Source organism: Plectropomus leopardus, chromosome 21 (genome assembly GCF_026936395.1).
Source record: "Plectropomus leopardus strain MGB_pleo_1.0 chromosome 21, ASM2693639v1, whole genome shotgun sequence".
Classification (NCBI taxonomy): domain Eukaryota; kingdom Metazoa; phylum Chordata; class Actinopteri; order Perciformes; family Serranidae; genus Plectropomus; species Plectropomus leopardus.
In genome coordinates this window covers 13,998,013-14,018,418 of record NC_142196.1, presented here as the reverse complement: position 1 = coordinate 14,018,418, position 20,406 = coordinate 13,998,013, and the positions used below count along the sequence as shown (strand labels likewise).

Genomic DNA, 20,406 nt, shown 5'->3' with positions numbered 1-20,406 from the left:
ACAATATGGAAGCCAGCTGGCAACAAACAATCTCGAATTACAGCTAAACAGTGAACTAAAATATGTTTCTGAATCACTTTAGGCAAGAAATAGGCAACACAGTAACAGAATCTTGGTTTAAATTTTATCAGCACTGCCTAGTTTTACCATCTGGGGGTCTGGGGTCTGTGGCGGGCATACGAAAATGTGCAAGTACAATCTGTAGTTCAAGCAACAGCTGTGGAGCAAGACAAAATCGTTCTGATCATCTGTATTTGAGCTGAGAGTGGAGCAGGGAGATCAGGGTACTGGTACAAAGGAGGGAATTTTCCGCAGGTCATTTACACATACTACCCACATTGTTATGATACAAAGCTGGTTGAAAATTGCAAAGTATCCCTTTAGCTTTTCTTGTAATTACAAGATCTTTTCTTTAATTAGGAGAGAGCAACTCATAATTATGAGTTAAGGAGTCTATTGTTTTTTTCTTTTGTGAAATCAATGCGCTTCTGTACAGTTGAGCTTTTAATAAGAATCTTTCAGTGACGGACTTTTTATTTTGAGGAGAATTTTTTTCAACTGAACATTTACAAAAAGCAAGTTAATTTGGGATTTTATATAAAATGACAGTCTATGTACAAGGTCGTGCTTTGAAGCAATGCAGACCAGCAATTTTACCTGCAGTGATATTAATTACGCATCTAGTTAAAATGCCAATATAGGCTGAAGTGCTATAACATCATATCAATGCTGTTAATAGTTTTTGACACTAATAAAGTTTGCATCTATTAACAGAGAAATTATGACTCCCCTTGTACAAAAGGTGTGAACATAACCTGCAGCATTGCTTGTTCCTCATTTGCACCTCAATAAGCTGAGTTAACAGTGTTTCCCATTTTTCCTGATGGCAGATTGGTGAAAACAACACCCATGTTTGTACACCGGTTGTTGAAGGGATTTGAAGCTCGTACTGCTCGGCTCATACATCACCATCTGCCTGCTGTAGCCTATAGGCTGCTTACATCCTCCAACACCGACCGACTCACTGCCAAAAGTGACTGCTGAACCTTCAGCCTTCGCTTTTCAATTGGTGTAATTAACACTAAACTTAATCTGATGTCAGGCTTCTAGTGACAACCTCTAATGAAACACATTGTGTCTGTTACTTCCTCCTGCTAATCAGAAACAAGACAGACCTATTAAAGCTCTAGTCTTTGTTCACTAATGTCTTGGATGTGTGGCTGTCACTCCTCTTAAGGCTTTGAGGCAGCAGTCAGGTTTCCTCTGTTCCTGCCAGCGCTCATGTAAAGCCCTTCAGGAACATTTAAGCGTTGGCTTCAAAGTGTGAAGAGAACAAGTTGTACCAGCGACAGCACTGGAGGAAAGACAGAGATTAATAATCAAAAATGAGGAAGAAGAGAGATCAAAAGAGAGAAAACCCCACTGATACCGTACTTTAGGGCTATCCTGTGTGATTACCGCAGCGTGTGGCATGTGAGTGGTGTAGCGACGGACCACCCAGAGACATGATAGATGAAGTCAAAGTGATGGGAGGCAACAGCATCGTAGCCCGGCACTAACTCCAAAGGCTTTTTCCCTCTGAGGCAAAGAGTCATAAACAAACTTTAACTGCTGCATCTGTATCCGAAGCCGCTTTGCTGTGGTGTGGTGCCACCCCGCCTGTCTCCACTCTAATATGGATCCTTCCACTTGACAACGTAAACAACTTGTCAATTAGCAGGCTGTTTGTACAAACGTTTACAGCGTTTAATTCACCAGGGGTGTGGCTGAATGAGACTCTGTGGTACACCGACTCAGGCAGAAGGGAATAGCTGGGATGATGGATGAGGAGTGTGTGTTTGTGCTTCTTTGCAAGACTATGAGTGAACTTTGTGCATGCATGTGTGTGTGTGTGTGTTTGTGTGTGAGTGTGAAAGATAGCGCGGGAGAGCTAAAATTAGTTGTAAACTGCTGATCGGCTTTGTGGATTGGAAGTTCATTAACATGTCTGACGCTTTGATCCTCTGATGAAGTCGAGGGACCGTAAACACAAGCGCCGATTAAGATAGCGTTCCTTCAACTTTTTGCAGGACAGAGAGGGCAAAAGTTTGAAAAGGAAAGCAAGAAAGATCTAATGAACAACAGACACACACAGACAGAAGGAATGGCTTGAGGCAAGGAGGCCAATAACTAGCCTGCAGAGACGCGGAAAGCCAGTTGGAGTGAGATAACAGAAACATCCAGAGGCTGGATAGCTGGAAAGAGACCATCTGTCTCTTGCACTCACCGTCAGTGGAGCAGCCGGTGGATCCATCGCTGGAGCAGTAGCGCATCTCGATTCTCTGCCTGCCCACCTCTAGCAGGCTGGGATCGGGGATGCGAGCTTTGCAAGTGTAGCGAAAGCGCTGCTCATAGTGCCCACCATTGTCAGAGATGTTAACTGGTGTCCAGGGAGTCCAGGGTGTGGTCTTTTTCAGGTCAGGACATGGTAGAGTGTTGCATGACTGGTACTCCTGCAACCAGAGGCAGAAAACATTTTATTGCATAATTTTTTTTCCCAGTTGGAATTTCTTCCTTGTTCATTGTTCAGGAGGTTTTTACCAAATTTAACAAATTGTCCGCAGAGGTTTCATCCTTTTCAAAATAAATGAACCCGGTGATTTAAACCGATAAAAACACTAAATAAAATAGTTTTACATTACAAATAAGTGTTTCTCCTATGCAATTAGGCTTGTCAGAGACAGGCTGCTACCCCACCTGCTAATATGTGCTCACCTTTTTTTCTCTGACAATTTAAGATCTAGTTGTTCAGAGAGTTTTAACCAGGAGCCAAATTATCCACAGAGGTCTTTTCCTATCCAAAAGAGATGGACCAAGTGATCTAAAAAGTAAAAACACTGAATAAAGCAGCTTCATGTTAAAAAAATCAGTACTTTTCCATAACTACTCCTCACAGAAGCGCTGCTAACTACGGCAACTAACGTGATAACTGGAAAATGCGTATGGCCCTATATAGAGCTCGTGTTTGGTTTGTCCATTCTGAACTACTGCAGGAACACGGTGGAGCAACATGGTGATCTCTGTGGATGACAACCCACAACCATATGATATAAACAGCTCATTCTAAGGTTAAGAAAACACAATGATTCTTATTTATCTCATCTTATTTATTACAACTCCAGCATACAGGAGACACAGAGGTGACATGATTGAGATCTGGAAGCTTGATCAAAGAATATATGATATATGGCTGAGCCTGTCATCTTGAAATTATTTCTAATAGGGTATTTCTAATGAAAAGAGGAAAAAACTACTTCACACTTCCTACAGTAAAAGCTCGGAACAAGCTGTCAGATGATGCAGTGCAGGCTCCTTCAGATCAATTCTGGACAAATAAGGATATTTTATATAATATATATTATTGATATTTCAACATTGTATATTGTGATATAGTTTTACTGGATGGTTTGATTGTTGTTGGTGTGGATAATTCTTATCCTGTATCAGAACATTTTCATAAAATTACTTACTTTCAGGTGACTATATACTAAAGAAAACATACTTATATTCAATTTCTGCCAACAGGTCCTCCTAAATCCTACAAAACGTCCCTTTCACATAAAGTGTTATTTTATTGCAAGCACGTCTGCAGGCAGGTGGATGCGCCACGTCCAGCGTAGGAAGAGATAATCAAAAATCATTAAAGTCATAATTAAACATGACAAGCTCAGACAGAAATATGTGGTGTATTTCCCTGGCATAATAATGGACAGGACAATGCCTTTTGAAATTCTCAGCAGTGACTAATATGAAATTAAACAGCTTATTTTAAGAGAAAACAAACAGCCTTTTCAAAGCTTTCATCATCATTCATCCTTGAAAGCCTCTTGATTCCAGTTTTGGCTGGGGTACTGTACCGTGTGCCACCAGATCCGGCACCACTCATCCCCCCAAAACATCCCTCACACAACAACCAAGCCCTGTTTGCCTGGCCCCAACATACCTGTCATTCTGCCTGCACACACTGACTAAGGATACATTCCCTTTAGACCACTTGCTGAACATGGCAAGAGGCAAACAAGCCAGGCAGAAAAGGTCATTCGTCAAGTTTAATTCATAACCGAGGGGAAAGGCTGGAGGAGAGGAGGAGGTGGTGTTGATAGAAAAAGAGCAAAAAGAAGGCAATAATGGCAACTCTTTCTCCTCTCTGCATCTGGCTTTAAGAGCCGGGCAATAAAAATGAAAAACACAGCACTGACGCTCCTACAGTATGATATGCGAGTCTCATTCAGAAGTGCCATGAGTATATATTTTGCCTCTGTGTCTCTCGGCTAACTTTTATTTAGACTAGTGGTTGAAAAAAAAGTATTCTTCTTCTGTCGTGCTATTTTTGATGATACGATTCAGGAGGATAATAGGTGGGTAATAGGCAGTCCAGACCTCTTTTGTGCCCAGTTAAATAAATAAGGAGGTGGAGGTAGAGATACGTCTGGAGAAAATGACACCGCAGAAGAGGAGGTGAGACGGCTGCCATTTTCCTCACCGCTTGTTTATTTATGCTGAATAGGCCTTGAGTGACTGCCAGACCTTGACAAAATAAGATAAGAGTTCCTTTCTGCACATCCGTCAGCCTGTCACATGGGATCGGCTGACAGGTCAGCTGAGGAGAGGAGCGCTTTACATTATACAGTATGCAGGTCTATTTTTCACCATATTGCCTCCTCTCTTATGCTCTCTCTTGGTCTCACTTTCCATCCATCTATCTATCTTTATATTCCTTTCACCCTCTTCTTCACACACTGTTCATAACCCGCTTTGTGTCAGCTCTCTTTCTCCCTCCCCTTGTTTCTTTTTTCCATCTGTGCCTCAGCTTCATCCCTCTCTGTCTCTTCCCATCCGCCCTTGTTTCTGTCTCCTCCTCTCCCTCGCTCCCCCTGCCTCTCTTCCCCGGGGTACCAAGGTTAAAAACACAGGGAGGATTTAGATTCTGTTAGGGCCCCGTGATGAATGAGGGTGTCACCTCCACCGCACTTCCTGCCTCTCTCCATCTAGCACAGTAATCATCTCCAGACATTAATATTTAACATCATCACACATCACAGACCGGCCCACAATCTGTGATTATCAGCCAATAACAAAAAGGATGGAAAAAAAAAAAGAGTTCACCTCAGCGTCTCGCCACCGCCTACAGTGACAAAAAAAAAAAAAAAGCAACACATGGCATGAATAGGGGGGAAAGGCAAACGATCTGTGGGTGTTTGTTGTGTGAGTTGTTGATGGTGGCTAAACACAGTAAATATTTAATGAGGCTTGTCTGGTAAGCGTTTCTTCCTGCACTCTCTGAGGATTAGTGTCGATGCAGAGGGCTAAGGAGATAATTACTGGTTTTAAAGCTAAACCTCATTCAAGGTCTCCCAAGACAACTACAGCTAAAGTATATGCAGTTTACAGCAAGGTGGTCAGCGTTTATGTAACAAAGACGTCCCACTGACTGAACAAATCTAAAAAGCTCTGTGGCTTGTTGAAAGGACAAACTTTGAATGGAAATCTATGCACTGCCACTTTACGTAAATATTTTCAAAGTAGATCCCTGGCTTTCAAACTGGGGCGTCCAATTGATTTATTTTTCTTGTCTAATTTTTTCTGTCTTTGTAATGAAGTGGTGCATACTTTTACTTCCTCAGGATTCAATCTGAGAGGGAAAAATGACTGTTTGGATAAGATGCTCAAAACTCACACCAACCCCATTAACAGAATAAATGTAGGAATAGTACATTTCTGAAAACAAGTTTATTACATTTGTACATTTTAAATGTATCAGATATGTTGAAATTTAACGTTTCTTTTGGCTTCAGTCTAATGTTGTGAAAACACCATGGTAAATGTGTGATTGAAGCTTCAACCTCCTGTTAAACAATACTCGTATTGGTTGTCACAAATATGGCCGGGAATTTCCCAACCTCACAATAAAAAATATCTGGTTTGGTTGCCACAATATTAATTGGAAATTTTTCAGCTCTCATAAAAACCATGGTTTTGAACAATAGTCTCGCCTAGATGTCATGCCATCCGCCATCCCCTCCCACTCCAGATTAGAAATCAGCTCTTAATCTGATCTACATCATTTTAGAAATATTAATGTGACACATATGAAATGTACAAATGTAACATACCTGTGGTTTGCCATACAATGCAAACATTTTATTTTAGTGACTGGGCTGCACAAAAACCACCTGATGCAAAGTGGCGTTGTCCCCTAGGTCACCCATTACAATAATGGAACACACAGGATTTTTTCCTTACTTATTCCTCAGTCATTTATTTATGTGAAGGAAACAGGCGTTTGTTAAAGACTAGGTATTATTATGCTGGTAGTAATGCTCATAAACTGAATGACTAAACTGGGACGGTGAGAATATGACGTAATGCCGTGAAGATATGGTGGCAGTCCCCAGTATATCAACCCTGTACCACCTGAGGGGTCCATAATATGAAAAAGGGTTAAGAACCCCTGCTGTGGACTATTTCATCCAATAACAAATGTTGAAGGACAGTGGACAGCTTATTGTCTTTTCCTGCAATAAAGGAGCCTTGTTATTGCGGGTAGGCATGTGAATTCAAAATCTGGCATAATAACAAAAACAAAAACAGTCCCCCCGCTTTACGAGCAGCAATTTTTATAACATGTTTTGAATAATGCATTAAAAATGGACCTGAGGATGTGAAATAAACATCAGTATAGCTCTGCCCATAAAAACCCATAAACTAAACACACACACACACACACACACACACACACACACACACACACACACACGCACACACACACAAACACAAGCAAAAAACCATAACTCCATTCAAATGACATTCAGTGAGCCACAGCAGTGAATAGGTCATCTTAGGCATATATTACATGTTGGCCATGTGAATGTGCCTGTGAACAAAATGAAAGAGCAGCACTGTATTTGAATTAAATGAAAGAATAAAAGAAGCTGATCAGAATGAGCCGTTTTAAATGTCTCACTTCATTCTTTCCAGTCGATATGGCGAGCTAATAAAACAAAGTAATAAAACTACAGGAAAACAACAAAAACGAGGAAACATTTGCTGTGTTCTTCACTCAGCCACACTCACATCTCAATTTCGGAGAAATTAACCGAAAGTGAAAACATGGCGGAAAGCAGTCGAATGTGACAAGTGGCATGTGGAACACAAAATTGGATTCAATTAGTCTGCTGATTTCGACTCATATCTGTAGCCCCCCCCCGCCCCCCCGGCGAGAGCAGTGATATGCATTATGGGCAAATGGAGAGCAGCGATTTTATGCTGTGCAACACCTTTAACAGGCAGCTGCTCAGAGACGGGCAGCTCTGTAATGTGTTTCTGGCTGGAGCTCAGGAGAGCTGGGTGGGAGGAGGACGCCTGATAGCATCGTTACTGCCTCGCACGAAAACGCGGTTGGTCAGTATGGAAGTGGTGGTCAGGCTGTTTGTGTGTGCAAATGTGTAAGGGTGTCTGTGGAGCAAAAGTTTGACTTTACTGGCACTTTGGCACTGATTTGTGTGTGTAGCGCGTGCATGTTTATAAGTTTATGCATGGCGAGTTATGGATTCAGGCAACTCCTATCTCACTCTGTCTCCATCCGCAGACCTTTCTGCTTATTTTTTTTAGGTGTTATAGGCTGAGGGGATACAAGCTGCGGAAAGAGAGTGTGTGTGTGTGTGAGTGTGTGTGTGTGTCTCAGAATAGTGTCTGAGTGCTGGGGAAGTAAGCCCTCAGCTTCTCCTTATTTTTATTGAAGAATGTATGAATGTGGAGTGGAGGGTGAAATACACTGTATATCTTTACTCCCGTGTGTGACTCTGTGTGTCTGTGTGTTTGTGTGTGTGTGTGTATGGAGGAGAGAGTATGAAGGTACAAAAAGCTCTCTATGGTGTCCGGCCAGTTGTGGGAGGTGAATAATAAGGAACTGTGCCTCTCTAGCCTCCTACCGTCATTACACTCATTATACTCCTTATTGGACTAGGAGAGCTGTAGGAGAGAGAGAGTGAGAGGTAGAGGGAAGCATGTGTGTGTATATAAGGATGCCTACATGTACACACGAATGGTCCAGATGTGAGATATGAAGGGACTAATCCTCTCCAGGGCATACGTCTTTATCTATTGTGGTCAAGTCCACTAAGACAGAGGCCCTAATGTTCCTCAAGTCTCCATGACACATCAGTTCAATTAGCAGTGCCGACCAAAACACACTTTGTCAAACTCTGACTTCTCTCTCTCTCTGTCTCCCCCACCAGTCTGACTCCATAATGAAGCCTGCTGTCGGCCAGGAGCAGGTCTCCCGGCTACACGCCAATGCACCCGCGCACGCACACACACACACAAACAGTGAACAATGCAAAAAACACACAAGTGTGTTCATACGTCAGTCTGCCTACACAAACAGCGGGTACTTAACTTTCATTTCGCAGTCTGGCGGCACGACTGGCAGGTAAATAGAACAGCTCTTGGTGTCATTAAGCAGCTCTGTGCATCGTCAGGCCTGCATGGCCCATATTTGACTTATTTAACTGAGAGAGGCAGAGTCAAGATGTGCAGTTCAGCCGAGAATAATGGTGCTTTTTGATCCTGGGATCTGAGAAATATTTGATGTACTTCACTGTATAAAGTAAAGAATACCTCAGTGAATGTCACAGAGACCTCTGGAGCAGACCTTCTTTCAACTGATACTATTAAATTAAGCATGTGAATGATGTGATTTTGACAAATCCAGTTAATGTACCACTTCTATCCGATCTCCACAGACTGGATGAGAAAGTGTGGAGGAACGAGCTAGTTATACAGCAACACAGTACTGTAGCTTATAATTGAAACCAAACTCCATGATTCCTTGCTTTGTCATCATGAGAAATGTGTTTAATAAAATTCAAAAAACTATAATAGAGTTGTCACTATTCTGGAATCTACCTTCTATACAATAACCCGCCTTGAAAAATATCAATATTTGATACATTTTTCAATACCATGGAGAAAGATTTTTTTTTTTTTTGGAAAAGCTTAATATATATGACAAAACTATAACATGATGATGAAGAATTTTCTTTCTTGGTTTGTAGCAGAGAACAGCAGAATGACTGTTGTTAAAAATAACAATAAAGGGAGTGAGAAAGCGCAGCTGGTACCGGTGTATCAATACTGCAGAAAATGAGTATTGAAACCATTTCCAGTATTTAGATTTGATGTGTCAATAAATCAATATCAACAAAAGTACATGATTTTTTTGTCAAATGTATTATCAAGCTTTATGAGATTAAAGGGGTGACGGCTCCCCCCGGCCCTATGTAGACTGCTCTGTAATAAATAATCATTGCATGTTGAGCTGAAATTTAAGTTTTTGGCTTAGGATCTTTTTAATGCCATTTGATGACTACATTTACAATACATCTAACAAATTCTACAGGATCTGCTGAACAGATTTCTTGGGAAAAGCACTGAAAAATGTTTTCTTTTAAGCATTATGTAGGTTGGACAAGTCTGTGGAGGTTTTTCTATGTTAATTTCTGCTTCTAGAGGTTGAAAAAAGAAGTCCTCATGGCTGATAACCAAGCTGACGATAACTCTATTAATAAGAGTAAACTGATATCTTTCTGTCTGTATTTTTTTCTTTTTATGCTCATGAACAATGATTCTTTCTTAATCAACTCCTCAGTCAGTCGTTTAATTAACAGCATGTGGGTTTCAACGTGTGGTCATCATCAGGAGGTTCATATAAATAATAATTTTCTTTTAGCAAGATTGCAATTTACCAACTCAAGTTTTTGATATTAAAAATATTACATTTTATATTAACAATATTGCTTAATGAAGCTGTAATGAATCACTGCTTCATGGTTTGGGGAAAAAAATCGTTTTTCTTCCAATTTATCCAAAGACTGCCAGACTGAGCAAACATCCTCTTTTTTAGGAGAGGATGGGGTTGAGTGCTGTACTCTTGGTACAGTATTTTACTGCTGGGCCACCAGAGCCTTGCTTGTTTATTTCCAGCCCAGATTTTGCTGGCTCCTCTGGGGATTCAAACCTGTAATGCAGATACAGTGAAACGAGAGAGACGGAGCAGCGCTGCACGGACCATGGCTCAGACTGATGAAGTTGCAGTCATGTGGCCTTTTGCGTCAGCAAAATGAAGCACAGAGCCCCTCAGGACTAAATACTTCCATGATGATAAGACTGCTGAGGCTTCAGTGAATGACTTGCAGGGCAAACAGGGCAGGTTTCATGGAAATAAAGCAGCCACAGAGTTTGTTCTTTTAATCATGCATGTGACAACATTTTGTTTTAAGGGTACCAGGGTTGCATAGTGAATAGAGACACTTTTATTTAAATGAAAGTGCCCTTGACCCGAATCCCTACTAGCTTCACTTGAACTATTTTGTCTGTGACTATGTGCTGTGAGCTCCCTGTGGAGGGGGTATAAACATAGATTTTGCTTCAGGGATCAATAGAGAATCACAAAAAAGTAACAACTGAATAGATGTTTTGCTCAGCAGTTCATGCTGGGAGTTTTGACCAGAATGTTATCTCCAACTTCAGTTCATCTTTGATACTTTTCAAAATAAGTTCAAAAAGTTAGTATTTCCTGCAAATTCCCTGCATGACACCCCTGTAAAACACCGAGCAGATGTTAGCTTATCGCTGTCGATTAATGTCTGGCAAACGCCGGGAGCTGATCACAGGTGGCTGCCGCGATATCAATCCTGACAGGTAAACATGAATGCACACACGTAGATACGCCGCTCTAGCGTCAAAGACCTACACAGGGCTCAGCTTTTTAGGTCTCTGCAGGGTGTCTGGCCTAAAAAAGTAGCTGTGATGACAGAAGCTGCAACCTGTGTGTGTGATTATGTGTGCGTGGTCTCCTTCTGTTTAATTAAACATGGATCTGTCCAGGGGAAGAGCGCACAGACAGATGGCACATAAAAAACCAACTACATCACACTTTTCACTTTTTTTTGGGGGGTGGGGGTGGTCCTTGATGAAATTAAAAAAACGTATTCCCATCATCCTTGATCTTCAAGTGCTGAATACAAATCACAGCATCACAAACTTTATTGGAAAGGTGTATGCTTTTTCAAACAGTTTCCTGTCTTGAACACTTGAGCTTTACTTCTTAAGGGGCTTTAAGTGCATGGAAGTAATTGTTAAACATTGACAGCTGTGCCTTAAAGCACCTTATCAGGGTTGTAAATGGAAGGCGGCAAATGTTTCTTTGATCAGAGTAAATATGCAGCTATAATACAAGTTAGCCAAGCTGTCCAAATAAAGTCCCCCCCTGGAAAGGAGTCTCTGAAATCTGCATGTAATTACAACTCTGGTGGCTGAGATGGCCCCAATTAAGTCCATGTCGCAGTGGCCAAAGACAAGGAGTCAACGAGGGAACAAAACAAAACAAAAGGGAATGTAACTTCTTTGTTTGTAATCACTGTGAAACTGTCCCCTCCCCTGACACCGAAAAACAACCATCTCTAACATCTCTTGCTCAGTGAGCTCAAACATCAAAAATACCCACAACTACAGACACTCAGGCTTCCCCTTTTGGAGACAGCAGTGACGAGGTGCTGAGACTCCCTCGTGCTCGTCATCTCTTTCCTTTTCTGAACTGAGCTCCTCCAGGAATGTCGATGCATTCCCAGGATGCTTCTGTGAGGATAATGGTCTCTGCGCATTGACAGAAAAAAGACAGCTGCCATCTGATGGGAATGTGCATGAGATGATACGTTGCAACTGCTCAATTGCTACTTAATGGGAGGTCAGTCTTTTCATTTGGGGTGTTCTGCAGCTACTAATGTGTCATGGGCAATTATCAGATACTATATATGCTGTTGAGGTTGTAAGGCCTGTGTGTGGGATGTTTCATAGTGCTGGCAGTGTGTTATTTAGCAGCACAACGGGCCATTACACAACCTGTGGGATGTGCTCTTTTAGCTTAATGTGATTTGGGTCATTGAATGCTTTTTCAGCATTTTTCTTTAATCTAACATGCTTTTAATTTTACACAAAATGCCTGTGTTTGAAAATGTATTCGGCATACATACAGACTGTGAAGGCGCACATATTAACGTGAATTTAAACAGCTTCCAACACATGTCAAATCCTGATTTTACTCTTGAATCTAAACTCTAAATTTAAACTAGCCATTTAGAAAAAGTCAGGTTTAAGGATCATTTTATCCCCAATCCAACAAAAACTCAAATTTCTATCAAAATGATGGAAAAAAAAGGCAACAAACAAGCAAAAACACACTTCAAGGATCCCCATGCATCCACAAGACCCTGACCCACATTCTTTAATCCATTTCCAAGAGGGACATGAGACACTACAGCTATCATGTTCATTCTTGCTTATTTTTACCAGGACTGTGGGAATGAGTTTGTGTGTGAAAATAGCAGCAGAAATAACACGAGCATCACATAATTCTGTCAACAAGGAGGACGCTCATATTTCAACACTTCCTTGCATCATCCGCGCTTTGGAGAAAGCTTTGTGGCAGAAAATAAGCCTATTCATATGAGGAGTGATTACTGTGTGTGTGTGTGGTATTAAATATGTCTTGGTAATAAATCTGATGGCTGCTGCCACTGTATATAAATATAGCCAGGGGATTTGGTTGTGTTAGATGTTCCAATTTCATCACCGCTGACTGCTCATCGCATCAAATGGCTTAGGATGACTTCCTAAACAATGAAGAGACAGATAGAGAGAGGCGGATATGAGGATGTGATGGCTATTGTTCTGTGTGACATACCTGACCACACCCGGGACAGTCGTTGCCATTCTCACAGGTTCTGCGTCGTGACTGGATGCCACCGCCACAGGGCACGGTGCAGCGTTCCCATGCCGACCAGGCCGACCAGTACACATGGGGTGGGCAGGGCAGGTGTTCATTACAGTACCTAGGAAGGAAGAGTGAGATATGTTGGAAACTCTTTCAATTGTTGATTCAATTGATTCAATCTATTGTTATTATTAAAAAAAAATGCATCTTTTAAAGGAGAGTTCAGCACCAAATCAAACATACATATTTTTTCTCTTGCCTGTAATGCTATTTATCAGTCTAGATTGTTTTGGTGTGAGTTGCACAGTGCTGGAGATATCGGCCGTAGAGATGTCTGCCTTCTCTCCAATATAATACTATATAATACATTTTAAAAAAACTCAACAGCAATGTTTCTTTCCAGAAATCATGACCCAGTTACCCAAGATAATCCACAGACCTTGTTGTGAGCAGTTGCATAGCGGATTTATTTTCTTTTTACCAAATTAGACCTGTCAGAGGGAAGCAAGAGGCTAATGCTCTTCACAGTGCGAGATATAAATGTGGGAAACATTTATTAACTTTTTACTCAAATAAATGTATCAATAAATTCAGTCAATCAATAAACATAATTATCATTTATCTTTTTTGTTGTTGTTGTTGTTGTTAATCAAGATGTGAGCTAAAAGATAATACATTCACAATCTGCACTCAGTTTCGGAACAAACGCGTTAAAGTAAAGAGAATCTTAAGAAAACAACACAAATAAATGACTTAGCGAACAAATAAGTATAAAACAAAAACAGTAAAAATAAATGAAATAATAATAATAATAATAATAATAATAATAATAATAATAATAATAATAATAATAATAATAATAATAATAATAATAATAATAATAATAATATGTGTGTACTAACCTGCAGATTTTTATCTTCTTCTTGTTTTGTTTTGTTTTGTTTTGTTTTGTACTGCGCCCCAGAATGGTTTTACCCTTTCATTTTCTCGTATTACAATGCGCTCCACATACACTCCACCATTTCCCTTATGGGTCGTTGCAACAGCTGCCTATTTGCTTATAGATCCGCCACAGTCTATACTCAAGTTTGTGCGTGTGTGTGCCATCTGCACTCAGGTGATTTCATGATGTTCAGAGGATAAGAAACAATTGTGGCAAGAGTAGGGAGTAGAGATCAGAGGGCGTAGCAGTAGGAGGGCACTACCAACAAGGCCCACAACAGGAGGGGAATGTGAACAGCATAAAGGTGAATGTAATATTGAGACAGTTCAGTCAGCTCCTGGGACCAGCTCAGTTTTCTGTGTGCAAACTTTGAAGACTCTCAGTATTTCGCATTGAACTCTGAAGGACTGCTGTTGTCTTTTTTGATAAAAGTAACACAAAAAATCTAATGCAGCTGGCCACTGGAAATATTTTCATCCCACAAAGCATATCCAGTATGATTGGTTGGTGTAGTTTGGTAGCAAGAAAATAGTTACTACGTGAAATTGTTCACAACAAGGTCTGCAGATTATCTTGAGTGACTGGGTCATGATTTCTGGAAAGAGACATTGCTGTTGAGTTTTTCAAATGTATTTTTTTTTTTAGTACCACAAGTTGAGGGCCATCTAGTTCCATTTTGTTGGAGAGAAGGCAGACATCTCTATTGCCGATATCTCTAACACTCTACAACTCAAACAAAAATATAGACTGATAAATAGCACTATAGGTAAGAGGAAAAATGTGCATTTTTGATTAAATGTCCCTAATGTAATTACCAGATTGTGCACTGTAGTTACAAGTTTAACTACGAAGTGATGTAAGGTGGTTTGCAAGCTTTGTCTATAGAGCTTAGCTTATACTTGGTGCGTGTAAGTGGATCATGTATGAAAGTGTCCTCTGAGTGGTGTGTGGAACATGGAATAGCTACTTTATCTGTCAGAACACTCAAATTATATGTGAGGGGCACTGGGGACGTCACCACACTTCTGAAACCTTGCCACGGAATTGAAATAGCTACAAAGAGCTCATACCACAAGACAGGGATGTCTGAAAAGGCATGTAAACTTCTCTTTAGAAAAAAAAAAACTTGAACAAACCCAACATGTTTCTTTGATGTGGCCTTGCCTTACAGAGAACACGGTGCACTGTGAACCAGAACATCTGATTGAATCATGCCACCAAAGACGGCTCAGTGGTGTATTTCTGTTCATGGCGTAATGGCTAGTGTTGCATAAAAGCACATCTAAGAAAATTCCATCTCAAATCTTAATGAACGTGCATATGCATTTTGCATAATTCATTGATACAGCCTATTAAAAAAGCCACAAAGATGCATGCATCATCTCTAATTACATCGTTTTACAAGACAGGATTACTGCGATGTCTAAAATACTTAATTACTCAGTCCTCATTATACAATAACGACAGACGATTGCCAGCCTTATTAGAGCCATATAATGTATTTTATAACTTTTACGCATACTATAAAATTGCTTTTATTGCTATTTTGTTGTGTTTTGGCACATGGGTGCCTTTTGAGGAAAACTGAGTCTTCTTGTGCTAAAATAGCTTTAACTTTATACCCTTCCTCCAGAGGCTCAGGCTGGGTATTTCCATTGTACTATTCCCAAATATTCTGCTATTGTTCGCGGCAAATCAAAAGCTACATTCTGTATACCCTGGTTGTAAAAATCCTCAGAGCAGTGTCTTCTCTTTTCACTTTTACTAATCTGCACCCTTGTAGTGGGATGATACAGTGGGGAAACAGGAGTGTGGAGAAGTCAGGGGAGGTGTGGATTACAATCTTGTGTAAAACTGAGAGGAGAAGAAAGATGCACATACACAGATGCACACAGACTTGTATGCAGACCCAAAAGCCCTGCTGCACCCTAGCACAATGAAAAACCATGGCGATTAATGTGAAGCAGATTTAGAGCCTAAAATAATCATCATACACACTTTAATCACCCCAGACAAGTCATAGCTTTAGTCCATCATATCCTTGTCTACTCACTCTAAAAACACACAGAGCTGATCAGACTAAAACGCTCCTAATTACTCGCTATAGGCTGAGTAAGCATAGTGGACGGTGTCAGTGTGCTGAGGGAAATACCAACAGAAGGTTCATAAATGCAGGCATTAACCAGCCAGATTTAAGCCCATAGCGCTGTCGTGCACGGCCGGTTTCAGAACATTTGCTTTATCTTTAAAAGCTCTGCCTGCTGCAAACAATCAGGGCCAAACTTATGAGAAGGCTGTTGGCTAAAGAAAGAAGAGGTGAGAGAAGAGGTTTAGATTTAGCCTTCCTTACAAATACGTGTACACACGAGCTCACGCCGTATGCATGCATGTTTTGACATAAGTCTTGAGCATTAATCCGAACAGGGTATTCGAGGCAACTTGGGAAGAACAAAGAGAGTAGCGAGGTTTAATGCAGACGCCTAACACCTCTAAAAGGAGGCCTGCGCCCCATAAAATAAAACTCTTTCACAGCATTAAAAGAATCGTTCAGTGCGCAAAAAACTGATAAAGTGCCAGTCTTTTTCATGCCATGCGGACTGAAGTCTTTACAGAAGACCGATTTCACACATGGGCAACTATAAACAACAGATGTGGTGGAAGTTTTTGGACAACATTACACGGGTTTAACTTAAAATGAGAAGCTTTTCTCATTTCTTCAAGAGCAATGGGGATATACATGCCTGACACACCTGGATGTGCTCATATTGAACACACACAAAAACATTTTTCTAGCATCCCGATCCTTTACTCCCTCAGGCAGACTCAAACTGACAAAGCATAATTCATCTGTTAACACATTTTCTCTTTCTGTCGCTCTACCTTACTGTCCATCTGTCTCTCTCTCTCTAACACACACACACTGAAGCACACAAAGACTCTCGCTCCTCCCATGCAAAGATCCTCTTCCAGCCCTCACAGCTGGCCCCTAACTGGCCTAAGGTGTTTTAAATAGCTGAACAGAGCAAGTACGGAGAGCAGGAAGGGGAGATGAAACAAAGGGGACTAAAGAGAAAGAGAGGGGGTGGCAGAACCTGCCTCTGGCCTCCTGTGGTCTTTAGTGCCAGCCAGCGATTTTTTAAAAAAAAAAAATTTTGGTGAGGTACGTGAGTAACCGAGCTGTGGCTGTTACTCCATATATTTTTTTTTCTCAGAGCCCCTGGTGGAGCAGTCCTTGAGAAAAGAACTGCTCCACCAGGAGCTTGAGTGAGTAAGAAAGAGGAAAGTGGAAGGTTAAAGGAGGGAGAGAGGAAATGAAAAAGTGCAGAGAAAGAAGCGAAAAAAAGGATGTAATATAAGGTTCATCCTTGAAGGCCGTATCCAATTACTCGTCCGTCGCAATGCTGTTTCCGTTGCCGTGGTAACGATTGGTAACAATTTATTTCTCCCTTTTCCTTCCCTGTACCCTCTGAACTGTATTTATTTGCACTTTTTTTCTGCCTCCACCTCTGGCTACCAGCAGGAGTTGGATGAAAAACATCAGCAGGATACCACGCTTGGAGAAACAAGGATGATGGACACAGACAAAGAATGCCTCAGTTCATAAAGAAACACCAGTCTCTATTAAGATGGAATTGAAATATTGTAATATAGCCACAGTTGACTAATTTTCAAACACCATGGAAGCTGTCACAGTTTTCCTCAGTCGTTTTTTCTGATTCGGCAAACGTTAAACTTAAGTTTGAGGCAACCAGAATAAATTGAGAGAACTTTAACTGCAAGAATCTCTTGACCTGCTCTACCTGGGTTGCTTTGCATGTCTCTTTGTGCTTCTTCTCATACTTTCTCCTTGAAAAACAGGTTTTTTTTCAGGCCTTGAAGGTTGCTTAGAAACCACACAAACACATCTTTAAAAAGGCGATTATTCAACGGCAAAGCCTCCAAAGCTTCAAAACGTGGACTCGGCCTGTGTGTGAAAGCCAGATAATTACCCAAGCGCAGGCCTATCCCACTCATTCCTTAATTGGCTGTCACAAAGTTGGACAGAAGTGAGGGGAAAAAAAGAAAAGAAAAAGTCACAGTGAAAGTCATTTTGTTCCTTAATTTGCAACCTGCAGTTCAGAAAATGCAGGTTGCAGATTTATGGAGCAAAACAGCTTCTTTCAACACACACACAGAAACACAAACACATGTACATCTCGCATTTGCTTTAATCAGTACATGTAAATGAATGTATAAACATGTAAGCGTCTGTGGGTGGATGTTTGCTGTACCTCTCTTCGCGATTCTGGCCCACACACACTCGTCCGCCGTGGCGAGGGGTCGGGTTGCTGCAGGAGCGTTGACGGACCTGGAAGCCAATGCCACAGCTGGTGCTGCAGGGAGACCAGGAAGTCCAGGGAGTCCACGCTCCGTTTCTATGGAAAAACAGAGAGCAACATCAGTCTTAGCTATCTTAGCTACTGATGGAGAGGTGATGACAGCTGGAAGAACACAAAAACATGTTTAAAGCAAGAGGATTTTAACTATTAAATCACATTAATCTCAGTAGTTGATGAAATGTCTGTTACCTCTTATTTCAAGAGATGAATAAAGAAGACACACAAAGCATTTCTGTGGTACGGCTTTAGTACATATTGATTAGCTGTTTTTTTCCTGCTCCTGTTTCAGTTTTAATTTCACATGTTTGTTACTGCTAGTCAGATGAAATGATTTAAGGTATTTCATTTGGCCTCAGGTTACTACTTTCACACATGGATTAGACTGAAAGATTAATTTAATGTTGGAAGAAAAAGAACTGATAAATGAATTAGAGGGATACTTAACCAATTTTCAGTCAGCTTTGTATCATAACAATGTATGTGTAATTTAATTGTGGTAAACTTCCCTCCATCTAACCAACGCCTAGTTATCCCCATTTCAACCAGCAAAACGCTGCCAGAGGACGCAAAACGTGTCATCTGGCAGAGTTGCACTGGCTCTCAGGGCTGTTGCTCGAACTACAGGCTGTATTTAGTGCTGCCAGCTGCCCATGTCACCACCATGGAAACAAAGGGTATAGAGGTGGTCCAAGACACAGACCCACCCCCCTCTGCCACTGCCAGACTCGGATCAAATGGTACAAAATAGGCAGTTCTGATTGATTAACTGTCACTGTACTGCCTATTTCTCTTCTAAAATGTTTCAGAAAAATATTATAATGCACTGTTTAGTTCTATTAGCTAGAATTTGAGACACAGTAAAAACAGAGGCCGAAAAAACTAAAAGATCAAACTGTAAAACTAAACAGCTCAGTTTGAAAAAGAAAAGAAAATTCTGTCATTGAGTTGCATATTTCTTGCTTCATATGTTTTCAAACATGCTTTAGCTTCCTGTTTAGCTGTAATACGAGGTTATTTGTTACCAGTCATTGTGTCAAATGGACAAGTTCTCATTACGACACCTGCCAGCAGGAACATTTAGTGGTCTGGTGAGGCACATTGCATTTTAGAAGTTGGAGGTTTTCTGCCTCTTAAGCAAATGTGAATGCCACAGTTCTCTTCTATGTTTTCTCTGGTCATGTAGCACCAATTTTAAAAGTATTTGTGTCTCTCTACTGCAAAGATGGCCTAGATTTATCAAAAGACCTTCTTTTCAGCAGTGAAATACTTCTTTAATAAAGAAGACTATATGTATTTGCTTCCCCTCATCGACTTACATGTATCTTTCATTTTTAGAGTATGTTTAATGGCAACTGGCAACAGTTAATTTTAACTCCGAAAGTGTCAAAATCAGGAATAAGTCAGCTGAGAGAGTGAAAAAAAAAACACCCAATCAACACTTGTTAGCCCTAAATAACTGACACAGAAAAGGCAGCACAGGACAATTAAATGTGTATGATTACTGACTTGTAGGTGTGAGGGTGCAGGAATTAACACAAACACATTTTTACACTTATCCCTTTACCCCTCCATCACCCTCTCTTTTACTGAGACAGGAACATACATATTCATAGACTATAGACAAAGAGAAGAAAGAATTAGAGATGTGTATCAACCAAAAATGTACCTTGAGCAGTTGGCGACCTCGACGCTGATGCCGTAGCATTGCTGGCCACCACACTGAGGAGCGGGGTTATCACAGGCTCGTGTGCGACACAGACACGACCCAGCGCTGCCTCCGTCATTATGACTACATGTGGACCAGCCTGACCAGGCACCAAAGCCTCCATCAACAGTAACATTACGGATCTGTAAGCAATGAAAAGGGCCAAAAATAAAATGTTTGAGAGTAATGGCTTTTCTGAGAAACTGGTCATTGCATTACACTGGATGCTCTCAGGAATGTATTGCTCTGGGAAACGCAGCCCATGGCTATGGTGGATGCAAACAGAAATCAATTTCCCTCAAATAGATGCAAAAATAACGGCATTACATCATCTGCAGCACATCCGAAATTGTGAAGTTATACGGACAAAAATGTGCTGTAAACACGAGGAAGATATATGAAAATTGTCTCCGGATATGATGAGATTCTAGAACGGCAAAAGAGAGATTCAGAAAGGGAAATGAAAGCCGTGAATGGACACATTCAAAGGACAGAAATACGAGGAAATAAAAGTGGCAGCATAAATAGACATCTGAGGCAAAACAGAATGAAACAGGAAGGCTCAGAT

General features: G+C 40.9%; 1 protein-coding gene across 2 annotated transcripts in view; it reads right to left on the bottom strand.

Annotated features, from left to right (window-relative positions):
* Positions 1-20,406, bottom strand: part of sema5a (sema domain, seven thrombospondin repeats (type 1 and type 1-like), transmembrane domain (TM) and short cytoplasmic domain, (semaphorin) 5A) — a 146,949-nt gene that overhangs the window by 27,651 nt on the left and 98,892 nt on the right. For both annotated transcript variants that reach the window (XR_015775375.1, XM_042510744.2), the window contains exons 13-16: positions 19,800-19,981; positions 18,026-18,169; positions 12,782-12,929; positions 2,267-2,492 (exon numbers count right to left, since the gene is read on the bottom strand). Coding sequence is in view for 1 of the 2 variants with exons in the window: in XM_042510744.2 (XP_042366678.1) it covers positions 2,267-2,492; positions 12,782-12,929; positions 18,026-18,169; positions 19,800-19,981 (700 nt within the window). In the remaining variant the exon portion in view is untranslated. The remainder of the gene's footprint in view (positions 1-2,266; positions 2,493-12,781; positions 12,930-18,025; positions 18,170-19,799; positions 19,982-20,406) is intronic.